Source organism: Aotus nancymaae, unplaced genomic scaffold (genome assembly GCF_030222135.1).
Source record: "Aotus nancymaae isolate 86718 unplaced genomic scaffold, 86718_ANA_hifiasm-v0.15.2.pri h1tg000008l, whole genome shotgun sequence".
NCBI classification, from domain to species: domain Eukaryota; kingdom Metazoa; phylum Chordata; class Mammalia; order Primates; family Aotidae; genus Aotus; species Aotus nancymaae.
In genome coordinates, this window is record NW_026988419.1 from 32764139 (window position 1) to 32784392 (window position 20254).

General features: G+C 42.0%; 1 protein-coding gene across 1 annotated transcript in view; it reads right to left on the reverse strand.

Moving 5' to 3' along the window:
• The window catches only part of LOC105731455 (aldehyde oxidase 2), an 88191-nt gene that overhangs the window by 25543 nt on the left and 42394 nt on the right, over positions 1-20254 (reverse strand). The window contains exons 18-26 of the mRNA XM_064373205.1: positions 19922-20040; positions 18866-18984; positions 12412-12508; positions 11535-11659; positions 10687-10820; positions 8312-8399; positions 5420-5506; positions 5056-5247; positions 2569-2796 (exon numbers count right to left, since the gene is read on the reverse strand). Of these exons, the coding sequence (XP_064229275.1) occupies positions 2569-2796; positions 5056-5247; positions 5420-5506; positions 8312-8399; positions 10687-10820; positions 11535-11659; positions 12412-12508; positions 18866-18984; positions 19922-20040 (1189 nt within the window). The remainder of the gene's footprint in view (positions 1-2568; positions 2797-5055; positions 5248-5419; positions 5507-8311; positions 8400-10686; positions 10821-11534; positions 11660-12411; positions 12509-18865; positions 18985-19921; positions 20041-20254) is intronic.

Sequence of the window (20254 nt, forward strand, 5' to 3'; positions counted from 1 at the left end):
GATACTACATCAATGTTTGATAAATTGGACAAAGAGAAGGTGGTATTTTTCCTTCTAGGAGGAGGAGGAATGAAGGCTTCAGCCCATTTGTGTCTTGAGATGTCTGGAGGCCCAGGGTTGGCTCAGAGGGGCTCAAGAGCATTGAGGCTTATAGCTGCTAATAATAGGATTTACTCACTGTGGGCCTTTTGACTCCCTCTGAGGACAGAGCTCTCACTGCCAGTTTAGAGGGTAGGTGTTCCAGCTTTGTGAATCATCACTGACCTGGAATAACACCTTTCTACTCCTAGCCAGGTGATTCTAGGGCGCCTCAATTTAGAACTCTGTGGGGAAGCTGGAGGGTATTCAAATGGAGACTTAAAGTCATTGCTTGATTTGAAGGTTTTTTTTGTGATGAGATGAGATGTTGGTTCCCGTGGATGATGGCAGAGTATAGACTGTGGTTTAGATGTGATGTGGCCATACAGGTGAAGGGAGGTGTGTTATAATAAAAAGTAAATATTTGATCTTTGATCTTTGCCCTTGGTTCTTGGTTCAGAGTGCTTAAAGCCTTGGAATTTACTGTTTTTTTTTTTTCTGCTAATGAGATGACTCATGAGAAGGGCTTAGGTAGCTTCAGGATGGAGGCTCGGAGGTGGTGCACATTGACCTTTCCGTCCTCCTCCCCCATCTTCTGGGGACGGGGGCTAGAGATTGAGTTCAATCATTAATGGCCAATGCTGTACTCAATCATGCTTTTGTAGTGGAACCTCCATAAAACCCCCAAATGATGCAGTCTGGGAGCTTCTGGGCTGGTGAGCACATGGAGGTGCTGGGAGGGTGTGTGCCTGGAGAGGTCAGGCAAGCTCTGCGCCCCTCCCTATCCCTTACCCTATGCAGCTTTTCCATCTGGCTGTTCCTGAGTTGTATCCTTCATAGTAAACTGGTAATGATCATAAGTAAGGTGCTTTCCTGAGTTCCATGAGTCATTCTAGCAAATTATCCAACCTAAATGGGGGTAGTGAAAACCTCCAAATTAGTAGTTGGCCAGGCAGGAGTGGGAGTAGTCAAGGCCCTCCATTTGAAGCTGGTGTCTGAAACAGGGGCGGTCTTGTGGGACTCAGCCCTTGATCTGCAGAGTCTGCAGTAATTCTGGTAGTTGGCATGAGAACAGAATGGTTGGACACCCACTTGGTGTTGGAGTTGGTTTGGAAAAGACAATATTTGGCGTCAGAGAGGAAACCACACAGGAAGCTTTCACGTTTCTCCGATGCTGCAGCCTTTGATTCCACCTAGCTTGCAGACACCACAGTTAACTTTCTTGTGACAGAAATGTGACCCAACGGTCCAGGGGTCTCATCCTACCCACCAGAGGAGGAAGAGCACTGAGAGGTGTGTCTGAGCTCTCCTGGGAGGGGAGACATCCACAGCGTTCCAGGAAGCCAGCCAAGTGCTGCTCTACATTCACTATCTCACTGGGTCCTCATCAATCTTAAGACAGAGTTCTTGTTATTATTATTATTATAGGTATTATAACTGGAAAAGCTGAGGCTCAGAGAGGCTGAATAACTTAATATCGCACAGCTAGTCGATATGGAGCCAAGGATTTCTCAGGTCTTCCTGACTTCAGTTGATTAGGGATGTGGGGCCATTGATTTATTTTCTAAGGAGGATTTCCTTTGGCAAGACAGCTTTTGTGGTGTGTGTCGGGGGTGGGGGGCGGGGAGGGACAGAGACAGAGAATCTATTGGCTGCCGTAGTTGGGTCCAAGTGGAAGGATGCTTTCAGTGGTTGCACACAAAGGACATCTAATGCATGTAAGATTTTCCCAGTTGCTGGTTTTTCTGCTTTTGGCAGACAATACTGGGGAGGCAATAACAATTTTCAGTTTCCCAAACAATATTCCTGTACACGATCCACTGGGACTGCAGAGTCTGTCCCAGGGCTTGCCCCATTTAGTGGACTCATGTGTATGCTGCCCTTCTTCCTCCCTTCTGGACATGGCCTGTGAATGACTTGCCTCTTTGCAAATTTACCTGGGAGGTTTCTGGATCCCACCCCCATTTCCCCATCAGAATTGACCCAGATTCTTGGAAGAAGTGGCTTGAAACTGCCAGCTGGAGAGGCTGGTGTGAAAGGGCTTCTCTGCCCAAGACTTAGCAGGTGCAACAAGGAGCACTGTGGGTGTCTGGGGGCACAGACTGGGAGGACCCCCATTCTTCCCTAAGATGTGAGACCCCTGAGCTCGGAAAGCACAGCACCACAGGCCTTGTGGGGTCCTGTTCTCTTTTGGAATAGTGGGGAGTCAGTGGGAGTCTTTATTCCAACTTGCCAGTTATGCTGCTGCAGGTCTCATGCTGGCAGATGCTGTTTTCTACCATTGAGAACTTTTTCTACTGCATTGTATTAAAAATGCTTGCAGTTGGGGTGCTACTCTGGACAGTTTTGCACATTTCTCTTAGGTATTAGCAGAGAAGGGCTCAGTGCTCTAAGAAAGGAGACATTTTTCAAAGTCCACAGAAGCTGATTGCTAGCCACATTAGGAGTGTGTCTAGCACGAGGGTTATTTATCCTATATACAAGTCTTACCTGATGATAGCTTGTTGCAGCAAAGCCAACTGAAAACTTCATGGGAATAATGGCAATGCCTTTCTTCTTCCAATAATTCTTCTTATTGAACTCTTCTGCATGCATTCTTCTGCTGTGAAAGGAAGACTTGTCCAGACATTCATTCCAGCATCTTATCAGTGTCTCGGGGTTGAATGCTTGATTGTAGATGGTTTTATCAACTGTTTTGTACATATTTTTCTCCCTAATCTGAAACAGGTGGGAAATTCAGTCAATAGTTATGGTAAGACAGAAACTGATAGCCAAGTAGAGACTTGAAAGGCCTCTCCACTAAAGCACAAGCTGTAAAGAAGGGAAGACAGGGTGTTTTTTTTGAATGACACCTACTTTTGCAAAAATAATAGGGGTTATTTTTTACCTCTTTGTCAGTGCACTAGTTAGGGTCTCTCCCCACTTGAAGTGGAGGGTAGCAGGTGGAGACTAGTCCATGAAAGGCAGTGGGATGGAGGGGCCTAAGGAGGTAGATTTTTATTCTCTTTTTTTTTCTGCAGGAGTCAGAGGAAGGAGCAGAGCTGGTAGGCAGTACACTAAAGCAAGGGTTTATTGTCATAACTGAAGATTTGTTCTGCCAGGGAGGAATAGCATTGCAGATAATAGCAGATCCCCTTTAAGTCCTCCAATTGCCTTTAGAATGTATGAGTAAATCTTTCAGTTTCTTTGGGCCTGGTGTGGTGGCTTACACCTGTAATCATAGCACTTGGGAAGAACAAGTGCTAGGATTAGGCAGGAGGATCACTGAAGCTAAGGAGTTCGAGACCAGCCTGGGCAACATAGTGAGACCTTATCTCTAATCTCTTAGAAAGAAAGAAAGAAAGAAGGAAGGAAGACAGTTTATTTGAATAGGAAGGAAGGAAGGAAGGAAGGAAGGAAGGAAAACAGTTTATTTGAAAAGGTGTGTTTTATGTTATATGTCCTGGGAACTTGCAACACTTGACAAAGGAGGAGAGCCTGCTGAGATAAGCAGGCTTTTTTTTTTTTTAATCATCTCCATCTTATTTTAATTACAATAAAAGAATTATTATTATTGGCAACAACATTAGAGTAATACTATCCAGTTTATTAAGCTAATATTTTAATGAATGTTAAATTATTTGATTCTTGCAGGAACTCTGTGAGTCATTTATAGATAAGGAAACTGAACCGCACAGAGATTGACTCTCTTGCTCATGCTGTTCTACTTGCCTAGATCATATTTCCACCATCTGTGCCTATTATTCTTCAAGGCCTATCTCAAGTGCCATCTTCTCCAGAAAGTTCTTCCTGGTTCCCCTCTCCTATGCCAATGTGATGCCTTCCTTCTTTGGTACCCATTAAATATGGTACGTGACTTCTCTTAGGATAACTACTACCTCCTTTTACAAAATAGTAGGTGTTCATTTGTTTGTAGAAAGTACTCTGACAATTGCAAACCCAGAATCCTGTTGAATTTAGGGACAAAGCAGTTCTAGGGACAATACACAGAGAATTCTTGCTGAAGCAGGGGGTCTATATTGGGGAAACAGGAGACAGAAATGGAAAAAGTAGGGTGGGCTCTGATTGGAATGTGTGAGGAGTGGAAGCAATTTATTGACAATGATCTCAGTTCCAGAAGCTGCCTCTCTCTGGTCTAGCATACTGTACATCCTGTGCACCTTATGGTCTATTATGAAAAATAATATTTTCAGAGGGTGTTCTTCTGGTGGTATTTCTCAAAAGTTTTCAAGTGCACCAGTAATTCCACTTCTGTAAATTTGTCCTGCAGATATACTTATACAATAGGGCAAACATATAACTGGGTACATATGTGCCAAGATGTTCATTGCAACATCATTTTAATGGCCAAAAATGATAACAACCATTATGTATATTAATAGTGAGTGGCTAAATAAGTTATGGTACATTTATATTACATAGTACTATTCAGTCATGAAAAAGAACAAAGCAGACCATTCTACTGACATGGAAAGATGGCCATGGCATACTGTCCAGTAGAAGAAAGAAGGGGCAGAGTAATATGTATTCTATAGTCCCATTCTGGTAAATAACCATACCTGTGCACATATATGTTATATGTCAATGTTTAGGTATGTGTGTATGAATACAAATGGGTGGCCAAAGATAGAAAAAGGAATAGACTGATAAACATGGAATTGTTAACAATGATTATCCTTGACCAAGAGGGATGGGCGTGGAAAAAGCGGCATTCCCTTGTTTTGATTACTTCAGTGTGTTTTGAATTTTAAATAATTATTTTGGTACAAATTAAAAAAAGAGACCTTTGCATAAGTAAGTAAGGAGTAAGATAGGGTGAGGTGAGATTTTTTTAGGTAGCTTTTAATTTACTTCAAATTCTGAGCCAGGGCTAATTCACGTGGTTCTTCTAGTGTGTTTCCTCGGGTCAAAGTAGCTGGGTTTCCCACTGGTCTGATTCACCAACAACTTTGGCTATGACCTTGGTTACAACCTTACCTTTTCTGGTGGAAGGCCACATTTGGCTGCCACAGCTGTGATGCAAGATTCTGTTACCAGGGCTCCTTGTGGGAAACCAAATCCACGAAAGGCCGTATTGGATGGTAAATTTGTCATGCATGCACGGCCCTGGAACCTGAGGTTGCGAATTTTATATGCATTTTCCAGCTTTAGTATTAGAAATTCTGTTACCTAAAAAGGGATATTCACATTTATCATCACTTTTTTTTTTCATTTCTCTGAAATTCAAGTACAGAGTCAAACTGCTTGTGGAATTTACATTAGGAAATAAACATGAAGAGTCATGTAGAAATTTGGCATTCTACTCATGATCCAGCATATTGCTGCTTTCTGGTGTACATACCAGCTCAGAGTCATCCAGCGTGCATCCTCCATTAATGAAGCACTTGATGTCTAGAGCTTTGATCCGCCCATTGTTCATGAATCCTACCTGTCACCAAATGATGGATATTTATTGAGAGGTTCAAAATTTGCATGCCAATTGCCAGACCATAGCCCTGTTCCCCCATAGAGCACGACAGAGGCCAGACCAGATCCCTGTTTGCTTTATCGTGTACCATGCCTTGCTTGACTGATGGAGACTTCTTCTGAGCTGAATTTTGCTGAGCTCTTTCCTTTCAACATGTGATTTTCTGGCTTCACAGTCGGCATGGAATTCTAAAGACCATGCTTGTCTCCTGGAATATAATTGCCACCCTCTTCATTCTTATTCTTGGAAGATTCCCCTTCATTTTTTACTGACTTTCTTTCTAATTTAGTCTGTGGTTTCCTCCCTGGTGAAAAAGTCTCTGGAATTCCAGAATGTGCTGAAATAAATCACAGTGTGTCTTGATATGGGAAAGCCTCTGAAGCTGAGGTCCTTGAATGGATGCATGGGACTGCTCTCATTTCACTAGGTGGTGAAGGTGCTTTGTACATGCTTACCAGACCTAACACATGTGAGCTTGTGCTGTTGTTACTGTTTGGGAAGAGCTTAAGGCAGCTTGGATTCTTTCAATGTCTCCACTCTCCTCCATCCACCCAGACCATTTTGTGTATATAGTCCACATTTGAAAGAAAAATCCCCACTCTCTATCTTAGTTCTACCAAAAGAGGATTGGCCCAGGTCCCTCTGCCTTTCTGAAAGCAAGGATAAATAGAAGGATCCATATGACTATATAACTATAGGATTAACATTATCTACTCCACTAGAAAATATTGGATAACAAACCACAGCACAGTTAGGAAAATCCACAGATTCAGAACTTAAGGTAATTGTGACAAATGGCTAAGCTGAAGTTTACCTTTGACTTTCATGAAGAAAGGACTGCTAAACAAAATGGTACTATAAATAAGGTAGCAGAATCCTTAGACTATTTCATATAAACTTTTCAAAAATTTGGAGGAACCTATTTGCACATAAACACATGTTATCCTAATTTACAAATAGCTCTGAATAACCAAGCAAAACTTTGTTAGCTATGTCTGAAGGGTTTATATATATGAATTGAAATTGTTTCTTAAAAAATAAATAAAAAACAAAAAAATTTGTTTTTTTCTTTTTTGAGACGGAGTCTTTCTCTGTCACCCAGGCTGGAATGCAGTGGCGTGATATCTCGGTTTACTGCAACCTCTGCCTCCAAGGTTCAAGCCATTCTCCTGCCTCAGCCTCCCGAGTAGCTGGGACTACAGGTGTGTGCCACCAGGCCCAGCTAATTTTTTATATTTTTAGTAGAGATGGGGTTTCACTATGTTGGCCAGTCTGGTCTCAAACTCCTGACCTCAGGTGGTCCACCTACCTCAGCCTCCCAAAGTGCTGGGATTACAGGTGTGAGCCACCACACCTGACCAAAAAATAAAGTAAAACTTGGATTTTTCAAAAAATCTATTTCCCTCTTTTTAGTTATATTTTATATTACTATAATTACCAAAATATTAACAGTCTAGAATATTCTTAACATATATTAGTACTAAAACCATCTCAAAACTGTGATAAGAACACAACCATCACCACTATAACAGCAACTCCTTCAATCTCAGCAGTGTGTCTCTACATTGCTCTTGGTCCTAGAAGGTAACAATATCTGTGACTTTTAATATCTGTACATTTTAAGACAAATAAAAAGTTTAATCGACTATTAGAGAGGTTCTTCTTCTTTAAGTATAAAAATCTCGAATGCCAATGGAAGAAATAAAATTGTTCTGTGCTATGGAAAACTGTGGCTTTAGTAACACAGGGAAGATAATTGAAGGCACTGACAAAATCGATAGGAAATCTAACTATGTGTATGCTACAAGCAATTCCCACATAAAGCACGTTAGATATGACTTAGATTACATTAGAATGATTCTAACAGAATCAGTCACAAATTTGAAGAGTAGTATTGTAAGCTCAAGGCCAGCAAGTATTTTTAAGAGTGTTTACATTATAGCTACATAAAAATGCAGTGAATGCAGTTTGAAACAATTTTAAATTCACTGCTTACTATATATATTTTTCCTACATGCAAAGAGCTTTTGTGACACTATCATAACCACTTGGTAAAAACACTTGTAAAAAATGATTTTGCAGTTAAAATGGTCAAATTGTTTCCAAACATTTCTACTGAAAAATATTTGTATAGCCAAGAAGGTTTGGCATAACAATGCTTGTACCTTCTATCAGCATTTGTTTGTTTTTGAGGAATCACTAATGTAAATCCTTATTCCTTCGAGTAGTGTTTTGATCATTATTTGAAATTGTATTTTTATCATTAAACTTCTTCACAGTTATTTACTAGATTTATTAAAACTTCCTCATAAAATGTTATGAATATTCAAATACACAGCATTGTCATTTAATATTTCAGATGCTAAGCTTGTTTTTAGAATTTAGCAGAATCAAAGTGATAGGAAAGAACAAAGCCATTCAGATAAAATCAGATTATCTATTTCTGAGACAGGGTCTCACTCTGTCGCCCAGGCTGGATTGCAGTGGCACAATCTTGGCTCACTGTACCCTCCACCTCCTGGGCTCAAGGGACCCACCCACCTCAGCCTTCCAAGTAGCTGGGATTACAGGCATGTGGCACCACACTCAGCTAATTTTTGTATTTTTTTAGAGATAGAGTCTCCCCATGTTGCCCAGGCTGGTCTTGGAACTCCTGTTCTCAAGTGATTTGTCTGCTTTGGCCTCCCAAAGTGGTAGGATTACAGGTGTGAGCCACAGTGTCCAGCCAAAATGAGGTATTTTAATAATTTCATCTTTAATACTCACTTTATATTTTCCAAATAATGGGTGCCTTCCTCCAGTTATTAACATATCATCTTCACGATTAAGGACAAGACGAATAGGATGACCAGTTCTAAAGAAAATAAATCTTAGGTTCTCCATCCATCTACTCATTCACCCATCCACTCATATTTATCCATCCCCTCATTTATCTACCCACCCATCAATGTATCTGCCTATTATCCATCCATCCACCATCCATCCTCCCACTCTTTATTCAACCACCCATCCATTTATCCAGCCATTCATTTATCCCGTATAAATATATTAATATCATACAATATGCTAAACACTAATGTGAATTAATGTATGACTAAATCATCATTGTCTCTGTAGTCTATAACTCAATGATTGGAGATCACTTAATGATGATTGGAGATTGTTAAAAGTATTAATGTCACATGCAGTTACATTGAATTCTATAACTTCAAGTTTGACTTTCACCCAGATCCAGCCATTTGCATTATCTCCACTACTAGTTACAAAAGAGAAAGAATGTGAACAGATAAATGCATACTTAACACTACTGAGAAAACAAGGCCAAACACTCATCCTAGGATGTCTGGATTAGCGTCTTCATTCTCACCTGTGAATGCTACTATGTCGGCCAAGTTGGGCCCTCATGCAGGGAGGAGCCTCAGCTTTTCTGCATCTCCAGAACAGAGGCTTCTAGAGTTTGGAGTGCAGAAGAATACTCTGGAATGCTAGTGAAAATGCATATTCCCGGGTCTTTGTACTAGGATTTGGATCCAGTGGGTCAGGGAGGGGCTTTAGAATGCATTTTTCTCAGTGATGTTGATTCAGCTGTCTTCAGGCAAATGTTGAAAACCACTATTCCAGTGCAGGGTTTCCTGGTCTTCTCTAATTGTGAGGACAATCTGGAGCATCAGAGAAATGCAGTTTCCGGGTCCATCCCCTGCTAATTCTGATTCAATGGTGTTGGGACGGGGAAGCAGAAATTTCTTTTTTTGAGACAAGGTCTTGCTTGCCACTCAAGCTGGAATGCAATAGTGGTATGAACACGGCTCACTGCAGCCTGACCTCGTGGGCTCAAGTGATTTTCCTCCTTAGCCTCCTGAGTAGCTGGGACCACAGGCACATGCTACAATGCTCAGCTGTTTTTTCTTTTTTCAAAAAATCTTTGTAGAGATGGGGATTTCGCCATGTTTCCCAGGCTGGTCTTGAACTCCTGGGCTCAAGTGATTTTCCTGCCTCAGTACCCTCAAAGTGCTGGGATTATAGGCATCAGCCACCATGCCCAGCCGAGGCAGTAATGTCTATGACATCAGGCAACTCTTACTATTAGGTTTGGGAAATTATTCTGGGGATCATTTAATGCATGGCCCTTGTGTACCAAGGTAGAGTTGTATCTTAAGGCACTGGTTGCCACACTTGGCTGCACAGTGGAACCACTGGGGAAGTTTTAAAATATACTGATGCCTGGGTCAGTAAGGGGCAGCCTAGGCATTGGGATTTAAATGCTGTCCAGATGATTCTAACATGCAGTCACATTTGAAAAGTCTTAAAGGCACAACACCTGGGGGGAATTCAATGAACTGATTATCCTGTGCTGAGTCCCCAGTGGGTGTGAGTGGAAAGGAGTTAATTATGGAAAGAAGTGGAGATAGGATTCAGATACTGCTTTTTACCACTTCTCATTGAGGACTGAGACATATTTGGTTCAGGACCTAGCTCTGAACTACAGGAGTTGTCAAATGAAGCAGGACCTGTGAACTTTGCATGCCCTTTGGGGTTCTGACAGAATACTTAGCCACAGAAAATGAACCATTAACAGAAAAAGCAGCACCAACTAAACACAAATCTGAGGCATGAACAGCAAAGGAGTGAGCCTTCCACTGAGGTCAGCCTGGAAGCTGCCTTTGAGGATGAGTCATCTGTCCATTGAGTAGACTCTAAGGATGCAGCCCTTCCCGGGTGCAGGGAGGCAGAGGATGAAGAACCTTTCTTTTCTTACCCCACCCTGTTCTTAGTCTGAGAGCAGAAAAGAAGAGTCAGGGAGCAGCCTCCCCCCAGCACTCCACTTGGGCAGGGTGACTGCCCCACCCCTCTACAGCTCACTTTCCCTGAAGCTCAGGAGGTATTCAGCTAATAGTACCACTGCTCCTTTCAATAGCATATTAGCTATTCAGAGTCCTGTGTACATTTGACTTTTGCAATAACTCTAAAAGGGCGAGAGGGTAGGTATTATTTACATTTTGTAAAGAAACAGGAGGCTGAATTGCCCAAGGACATACACACGGTTATGACGGCAGCCCAGATGACTGTCAGCCACTGATTTGCCCCCAGCTCTGTGCATTTGATGCCATTCTGTATCCCCAAGCATCCCCAAGCATACTTACTTGATAGCACCCACAGCTGCAATCGCCCCGAATACAGCTGGCTTTCCTGCCTTCCCTCCAAAACCTCCACCCACTCGTTTTACATGACAGGTGATCCTGCTGATGGGGATGTTTAAAGTAGAGGACACTGTTTTCTGTAAAAGTGAGATAAGAGTGAAATGGCAAATAAACTTTTTGTTTTTTGAAACAACATCACAGCAGAATTCATTCATGTACCATTGGTTAAAAAAAAAAAGAGTCTGAATCTGTCTGGTGGGGCTCCGTTTAGTTTGTAAACACTGTTGATCTTCACAGAGCAGCCCTTCTAGCAGAAAAATCATATTTTTCCAGAAGGGAAACTATCAGAGTCCTGGATTCCTGTGAGAAGCTGGGTTTCTAGTCAAATGCCTAGTCCTGAAGTCCCAAGGAGGTGAAAGCCGGCAAACTCCGGAAAACCTACCAAGGAGATGATGTATTTGCAGCTAAAACCTAGAGTACTTTGTGACTGGGCAAATTAAAATGTACTAGAAAGTGATGCGTTGACTCCAAAGGTTATCTGTAATGATTATTTTAGAGAAAAATCAAGTACAGAAATAATTTAGTGGTGTCATCCCATCACAGAGTTCATCTAAACGTGATGCAAATGAACATACTCTTGAAACCTAAAGTTACTGTGACTATTTTTTAATTTACTTGAAAAGACAAAAATAAAAACAAAATTCAGAGGTCTCAGCTGCATTGATGTCTGATGTCTAATGCTTGGATTTCAGATTCCTGCAGGTAAAATGGCCAGCAACTATGAGGCTGTAGCATTGACCGCCATCATGGAATCAGGAAGGTGGGGACGTGGGTGTTATCCTGGACCTCACCTGCACGTGGGCTGGGTCCTGTGTGGACACATAAATGTCCAGCTCTTTGTCCTCTGTCTTTGGAATAACAAGCACTCTTTGTGTTTCCATGTAAAAATGTTCCTGTCCTCCAACATGGACCTCTCCTGTTAAGTATAAGCACAGAAAAACTCCTGACGGTGTGTGCTGGTGGGAAGCCACTTTCTTGGAGAATGCAAAAGCAAGTAAGATGTGGACTGGCTGGCCTGGATTTTTTTTTTTTTTTTTCCCCTGAGGTGGAGTCTTGCTCTGTCACCCAGGCTGGAGTGCAGTGGCACAATCTCAGCTCACTTTAATCTCTGCCTCCCGGGTTCAAGCGACTCTCCTGCCTCAGCCTCCTGAGTAGCAGGGATTACAGTGTCTGCCACCACGTCCAGCTAATTTTTGTATTTTTAGTAGAAACGGGGTTTCACCATGCTGGCCAACTTGGTTGGTCTCAAACTCCTGACCTCAGATGATCCACTTGCCTTGGACTCGCAAAGTGTTGGGATTACAGGCGTGAGCCACTGTGCCCCGCCAGGCTGGCCTGGATTTATCCTGATGAAGGAACCAGGCATTTGTCCTGTGGCAATCTGTTTCAGAGACTAGTTCTGAATAACAAATTAAAAGTGCCAAGTTTTATTTCTTTGTTCCTTACTCTGCCCAAACCAAAATCTTAGGGATTTTTCCTCCATTTAGTCTATTGCTCCCTACCCGCTACCACCCCAAAACACACACAGTTTGAAAGGAAGAGATGTAACAGAAGTTTGGCAAAGCACCAAGACTTTAGAGGTTGGACTTTCTGAGGGGAAATCATATGCTTTTGATAGATGCTTCAGAATAGAACCAGGCAGTCTATTAACTATCCCCCGTAGCTTACCTTCAACAATTTGGTCGACTTTTTCAAATGCCTCCTCAACGTTTCCTTGTTCTAGTTTTTTTTCAGGGCACAGGAATGAATTGTGTTTTATGGCATCCTAAATGGCAGGAAAAAAAAGCACAAAAGCCAGTCCTTCTGACTTTTCCTTCCACTGGTAGTTTTTTCCTAAAAGCCAATACACTCTGGAAAATCACTGTCTCCCGGGACAGATGAAAGGTGTCAAACAAGCAAGGGAATATTAGAGCAGTAGGCTTGCTGCAGAGATGAGGAGTCCGAGGAAAGGTCTTCCAGATTTGCAGAAAAAAACAGCAAGAAGGATTAGCAAAACCTTCAGAAGGAAGCTATGTTCAGAAATGAGGGCTGGGGACACTATGATGATCCCCGATGATAAATACTAATATCTTATTTAAATGTGACTCTCCAGGGAACATGAGATAAGTCAAATGCATGATGGGTGAGGTTTGGGAACCTGCCTTTTATTTTTTTTTTTTTAACTTGAAGAAAAACACTGTGTTAGACTACTTAGGTAGCTCAGGTACATGAACCTCTCACTCAGGAATCTGAAAATACTGAGGCTGTCTTGAGGGGGAAGACACAAGTTGTTACACATCTCTGGGGCAGGAAAGCCCAGTACATATTGTATTAGGTTGCTGCAAAAGTAATTGCAGTTTTTGCTGTAAAAGTTTGCAATTACTTTTGCACCAACCTAATAGAGTTTGTTCCTTTCTTTGAGTATTTGGCATCATCTCATAAGGGCTTTTCTAGCTCTTTGTTCTATGTTTGTTTGTTTTTTCTTTTTCCTGACAATAGCATGAACTGACTTACATAAAGACTGGTTCTGTAGACTGACCTACTGACAGCAGGTCCTTGTTTAACCTTTAGAACCAAGGTATTTTTCTATACTTCCGAATGACACCTGTCTCCTGCCTTCTTGACTCTGATGGCCTCAGATGCTATAGCCTTTCTTGCTGATGATTCTCCTGGGAGCAGCTAATGTTGACAGAGAGCTTGCTTTGTGCTAAGCACTGTGCAATAACAGTGTATGTACACGTATGCTTACGTTCATTCTGTTATGATCTCTGTTTCCTAGCTGAGGAAACTGGGCTTAGAGGGTTAAAAGAACTTTCTCAAAGTCACGCTGTAAATAAGTGATAAAGGCAGTGTTCAAGCCCAGGCTAAGTTTTCAGAAACATCTTATCTAATGATAAACTCTTGATTTTTTCAAAGCAGCAGACAATGAACAATATAGCTGAATTTTTTCATTTTCTGTTATACTAAGATCTCAGAAGCCATCCTGGTACATGTGAAAGTATGTTTATTGCCATACTGTAAATGTGTCATAAGACAGTATAACCTTTTTTTTTTTTTGAGATGGAGTCTTGTTTTTTCACTCAGGCTGGAGTGCAGTGGCATGATCTTGGCTCACAGCAATCTCTGCCTCCCAGATTCAAGCGATTCTCGTGCCTCAGCCTCCCGAGTAGCTGAGATTACAGGCATGCATCATCATACCCAACTAATTTTTGTATTTTTAGTAGACACGGGGTTTGACCATGTTGGTCAGGCTGATCTTGAACTCCTGACCTCAAGTGATCTGCCTGCCTTGAACTCCCAAAGTGCTGGGATCACAGGCATGAACCACCACGCCCAGCCAAGATAGTATAATCTTGTTATAACATAGGCTATATTGGGTGAGTGCTAACCATGTGCAAGGTACTGTTCTAAGTGCTTTACACCTATTAACGCATTTAATTTTATGAAAAACTGATGAGATACATATTATTACTACCCTGATTTTACAGATGAGGAACCCATAGCTCAGAGAGGTTAAGTAACTTGCCTAAGGCCATGCAGCTAGTAAGTTGTACAGCCAGTATTCAAATCTGGCAGTTTGGTTCTAGGACCTGTGTCTATAACCGTGACCCTATGCTGCCTCTGATCTATAAAGTCATATAAATAAATGAATAGATGGATGAAGCACTATTGATATCATATATATGACAATTTTATGACATGTGAAGGATGTTTTTGCTGACTCTGGACAGCCCTGTTCTGAGGGAACTCTAAATTCCTACCCATTCTGAATTCTAGAATAGTTCATGGGTGTGTCCTCTGGGTGCCGTTTCCCGCTTGAGGAAAGTGGGGTTAGAAGAGAAATTTCAATTCTTTTTTTTTTTTTTTTTTAAGAGATGGGATTTCACCGTGTTGCCCAGTCTGGTCTTGAACTCCTGAGCTTAGACAATCCGCCCACCTCAGCCTCCCAAAGTGCTAGGATTACAGGTGTGAGCCATCGTGCCCGGCCTTCTCTCTTTTCTCTCTTTCCCCTCCCTCCCTCCCTTCCTTCCTTCCTCTCTTCTTTCTCTCTTTCCTTTTTCTTACTGATTTTATGCAAAGGGCTGGCATTCTGATTGTTCTTTTTTCAGGTTTAATCCTTGTTTTAACATAGTTTTCAAGCAAAAAAAAAATAAAAAAGAAGAGAAATTTCAAAAACTGTTAGGATCCTAGTTCAACCCAGGGAAGGGGAATAAGCCAAGAAAATGGCCTGGATTTCTTGCAAAATTGGCAAATGGGAATTTGGAACACAGTTGATTTGGTTTAGGGAGGTCAAGAAACGTGGTTTTTTTTTTTTAACACTTTAAATATTGAGCAATTTGTACTGTTTAGCTACATTTTAAAATGTCCCAATGGTTCACGAAAGTTTTTGAAGACATTTGATGTTCTGTCAAAGCACACAAACAACTGAGCTTTTCTCAAGTCAATGACTCTGAACCTGTCCCTCACTGAATCAACCTGCAAGCCCCAGTCCACACCTGAATTGTCTGTCCTCACTCCGTTATCTTCCCTGAAATACCATTTGAATATCATTAACTAGACTCAGAAACGAGAGTGAAGTTTCTGTGGAATTCCACCATAAAGTTCCACTGCATTTGGGCTCCACCTTGAAAACATTACTATTCCCAGTATGCATCCTCACCTTCCTCCTCAAGTAATAGTCTCTGACCTGTAGTGGTTATCTGGCCACCTGGAATAAAATCCACATTTCCCAGCTCCCCTTGCAATTAAGTGTGGCATGTGACCAGGTTCCAAACAAAGAGGTGGGGGAAGGCAAGAATCAATGTGCATGCCTCCATGTAAGGACTGGGAAGTCTCCTTAAAGGGAGAGGGCACACCTTTCTTCATTACCTTATTCTCTCAGCTGTCTGGAATGTGGATGTAATGGCTAGAGCTTCTGTAACCATTGGGGACCAAATGTGACCTTCAGGAAGCAATGCATGATGGAGTGACTAGATAGAAGAAGGCTGGATCCCAGCACTTTGGGAGGTCAAGGCGGGTGGATCATGAGGTCAGGAGTTCAAGACCAGCCTGGGCAAGATGGTGAAACCCCGTCTCTACTAAAACTACAAAAATTAGCCAGGCGTGGTGGTGGGTGCCTGTAATCTCAGCAACTTGGGAGGCTGAGACAGAGAACTGCTTGAACCTGGGAGGCAGAGGTTGCAGTGAGCTGAGATTGCACCACTGCACTCCATCTCAAAAATAAAAAAAAGGGCCGGGTGCAGTGGCTCACGCCTGTAATCCCAGCACTTTGGGAGGCCAAAGTGGGCGGATCGTGAGGTCAAGAGATTGAGACCATCCTGGCCAACATGGTGAAACTCTGTCTCTACTAAAAATACAAAAAATTAGCTGGGCATGGTAGCACGAACCTGTAGTCCCAGCTACTCAGGAGGCTGAGGCAGGAAAATTGCTTGAACCCGGGAGACAGAGCTTGCAGTGAGCCGAGGTCGTGCCACTGCACTCCAGCCTGGCGCCTGGTGATGGAGTGAGACTCTGTCTCAAAAAATAAATAAATAAATAAATAAATAATAAACCAAAAACAAAAACCACATGATTATCTCAATTGATGCAGAGAAGGCCTTCGACAAAATTCAACAGCCCTTTATGCTAAAAACTCTCAATAAACTAGGTATCGACGGAACGTATCTCAAAATAATAAAAGCTATTTATGACAAACCGACAGCCAATATCATACTGAATGGGCAAAAACTGGAAGCATTCCCTTTGAAATCTGGCACTAGACAAGGATGCCCTCTCTCACCACTCCTATTCAATATAGTACTGGAAGTTCTAGCCAGAGCAATCAGGCAAGAAAAAGAAATAAAGGGTATTCAATTAGGAAAGGAGGAAGTCAAATTGTCTCTATTTGCAGACGACATGATTGTATATATAGAAGACCCTATCACCTCAGCCCAAAATCTCCTGAAACTGATAAGCAACTTCAGCAAAGTCTCAGGATACAAAATCAATGTGCAAAAATCACAAGCATTCCTATACACCAATAACAGACTTAAAGAGAGCCAAATCAAGAACGAACTGCCATTCACAATTGCTACAAAGAGAATAAAATACCTAGGAATACAACTAACAAGGAATGTAAAGGACCTCTTCAAGGAGAACTACAAATCACTGCTCAACGAAATAAGAGAGGACACAAACAGATGGAGAAACATTCCATGTTCATGGTTAGGAAGAATTAATATCGTGAAAATGGCCATACTGCCCAAAGTAATTTACAAATTCAATGCTATCCCCATCAAGCTACCAATGACCTTCCTCACAGAACTGGAAAAAACCACCTTAAACTTCATATGGAACCAAAAGAGAGCCCGCATAGCCAAGTCAATTCTAAGCAAAAAGAACAAAGCGGGAGGCATCACACTACCAGACATCAAACTCTACTACAAGGCTACAGTAATCAAAACAGCATGGTACTTGTACCAAAACAGAGATATAGACCAATGGAACAGAACAGAGGCATCGGAGGCGACACAACATATCTACAACCACCTGATCTTTGACAAACCTGAAAAAAACAAGCAATGGGGAAAGGATTCCCTGTTCAATAAGTGGTGTTGGGAAAACTGGCTAGCCATATGCAGAAAGCAGAAACTGGACCCCTTCCTGACACCTTACACTAAAATTGACTCCAGATGGATTAAAGACTTAAACATAAGACGTAACACCATAAAAACACTAGAAGGAAACCTAGGCAAAACCATTCAGGACATAGGCGTAGGCAAGGACTTTATGACCAAAACACCAAAAGCATTGGCAACAAAAGCCAAAATAGACAAATGGGACCTAATCAAACTCCACAGCTTTTGCACGGCAAAAGAAACAGTCAATAGAGTGAATCAGCAACCAACAGAATGGGAAAAAATTTTTGCAGCCTACCCATCTGACAAAGGGCCGATATCCAGAATTTACAACGAGCTAAAAAGGATTTACAAGAAAAAAACAAACAAGCCCATTCAAAAATGGGCGAAGGATATGAACAGATACTTTACAAAAGAAGACATACATGAGGCCAACAAACATATGAAAAAATGCTCATCATCACTGGTCATTAGAGAAATGCAAATCAAAACTACATTGAGATACCATCTCACGCCAGTTAGAATGGCGATCATTAAAAATTCTGGAGAAAACAGATGCTGGAGAGGATGTGGAGAAATAGGAACACTTTTACACTGTTGGTGGGAGTGTAAATTAGTTCAACCACTGTGGAAAACAGTGTGGCGATTCCTCAAGGACCTAGAAATAGAAATTCCATTTGACCCAGCAATCCCATTACTGGGCATATATCCAAAGGATTATAAATCGTTCTACTATAAGGACACATGCACACGAATGTTCATTGCAGCACAGTTTACAATAGCAAAGACCTGGAACCAGCCCAAATGCCCATCGATGATAGACTGGACAGGAAAAATGTGGCACATATACACCATGGAATATTATGCAGCCATTAAAAACGAGGAGTTCACATCCTTCGTAGGGACATGGATGAACCTGGAAACCATCATTCTCAGCAAACTGACACAAGAACACAAAATCAAACAACACATGTTCTCACTCATAGGCAGGTGTTGAACAAGGAGAACACATGGACACAGGGAGGGGAGCACTATACATGGGGGTCTGTTGGGGGGGAGGGGGGATAGCGGGGGGGAGGGGAGTTGGGGAGGGATAGCATGGGGAGAAATGCCAGATATAGGTGAAGGGGAGGGAGGCAGCAAATCATACTGCCACGTATGCACCTATGCAACAACCTTGCATGTTTTTCACATGTACCCCAAAACCTAAAATGCAATAAAAAAATAAAATAAATAATAAACAAAAAAAAAAAAAAAAAAAAAAGGCTGGATCCCAAACATATAGAATGCCATATAAGCCCTGGACTGCCCACTTCTAGACTTTTTGAATGTGAGAAACTTCTGTTTTTTCTGTTCCTTGGAGCCAAAGATAATTTCAACTCATACAAGTAATGTCTTCCAGAGAAAGTTGATTTTTCCAGAGCAAACCAATGGCAAGGAAAAAAAGTTAGACCCTTCATTAAGATTTTTACAAAGGTACTTTTAATTCTACAACCTTAGGGAGAGAACTAGCCAGCCCTGTTTACCTTGATGGTGAAGATTACAGGTTTCAAATCTTCATAGGTGATCTTTATCTTTTCAGTTGCTCGTTTTGCCTGTACATCTGTCTCTGCAACCACAGCACAGATGATCTGGCCCACGCAGACTACCTGTGGAAAGTACACACATGAGGCAGATACAAAATTCCGGGTGGAAATAGGCTTGGTTCAACCTTAGCAGTGGCTGGTGTCTTAGATGTCTTGTTTAGCAATAGTAACCACATGGGAGTCACATTCAACTACACCCGCTTGGCTAAAAATTAAACATAAAATATATATTTTGAGACAGAATCTTGTTCTGTTGTCCAGACTGGAGTGCAGTGGTGCCATCTTGGCTCACTGCAGCCTCTGCCTTCTGGGTTCAAACGATTCTCTTGCCTCAGCCTCCTGAGTAGCTGGGATTACAGGTGCGTGTCACCTGCATGGCTAATTTTTGTATTTTTAGTAGAGATGGGGTTTCATCATGTTGGCCAGGCTGGTCTCAAATTCCTGGACTCAAGTGATCCATTTGCCTCAGCCTCCCAAAGTGCTGGGAATAGAGGCATGAGCCACCATGCCTGGCTAAAAAATATTTTTAATAAAAATAATTTAAATAATACAGACAGTTCCATTGGCATGTAACTCAGTGACTGTAAACCTCAGAGTGGATGTGTAGTTGGCCGTAACCTGAATCCACCACGTCTTCCATCCAGCTTGGTTGACACGTCACCTTCATGGTATTTTAGAGTCTAAAGATAAACAAAGTTTTTGTATAATGTGGCTCCTGTTGTGGACTGACTTGTGTCCTGAAAAATTCATATGGACTCAAGATCACACAGTGGCAGAACTAGGACTTGTTGCTTTTCTGTAATATGTTTCCTTTCACTATGTTATTTCCTGACTCCACACTAGTAGGGCTGAATAAAGACAGGGTAGAGAGGTGCCAGGAGGCTCACTCAGCACTTCCACCTCCCAAAGGCAGGAAGAGCCGGGAGCTGGACAGCTCCAGGACGGTTACCTTGCTGATTGTCCACACAGAATCACCTGGGAGAGCATGTCCCAGACATACCTCATCTACAGCCAGCAATTTGTCATCTTCAGTGCCATTGGTGCCTGGAATGTCTTCAGCTGTTATCACATCAACGACCCCAGGTAGTTCAAGGGCCTTGGACACATCAATTGATCTAAACAAAGAGATATTTAAGAAGTAGAAATCATGCTGGATGGAATGGGGCAAGCCTATAATCCCAGGACTTTGGGTGGCCAAGAAGGGAGAGATTGCTTGATGCCAGGAATTTGAGACCAGCCTGGGTAACATGGCAAGACTCTGTCTCAATAAAAATTGTTTTAAAAATTAGCCAGGTGTGGTGGCACATGCCTGAAGTCCCAGCTACTCAG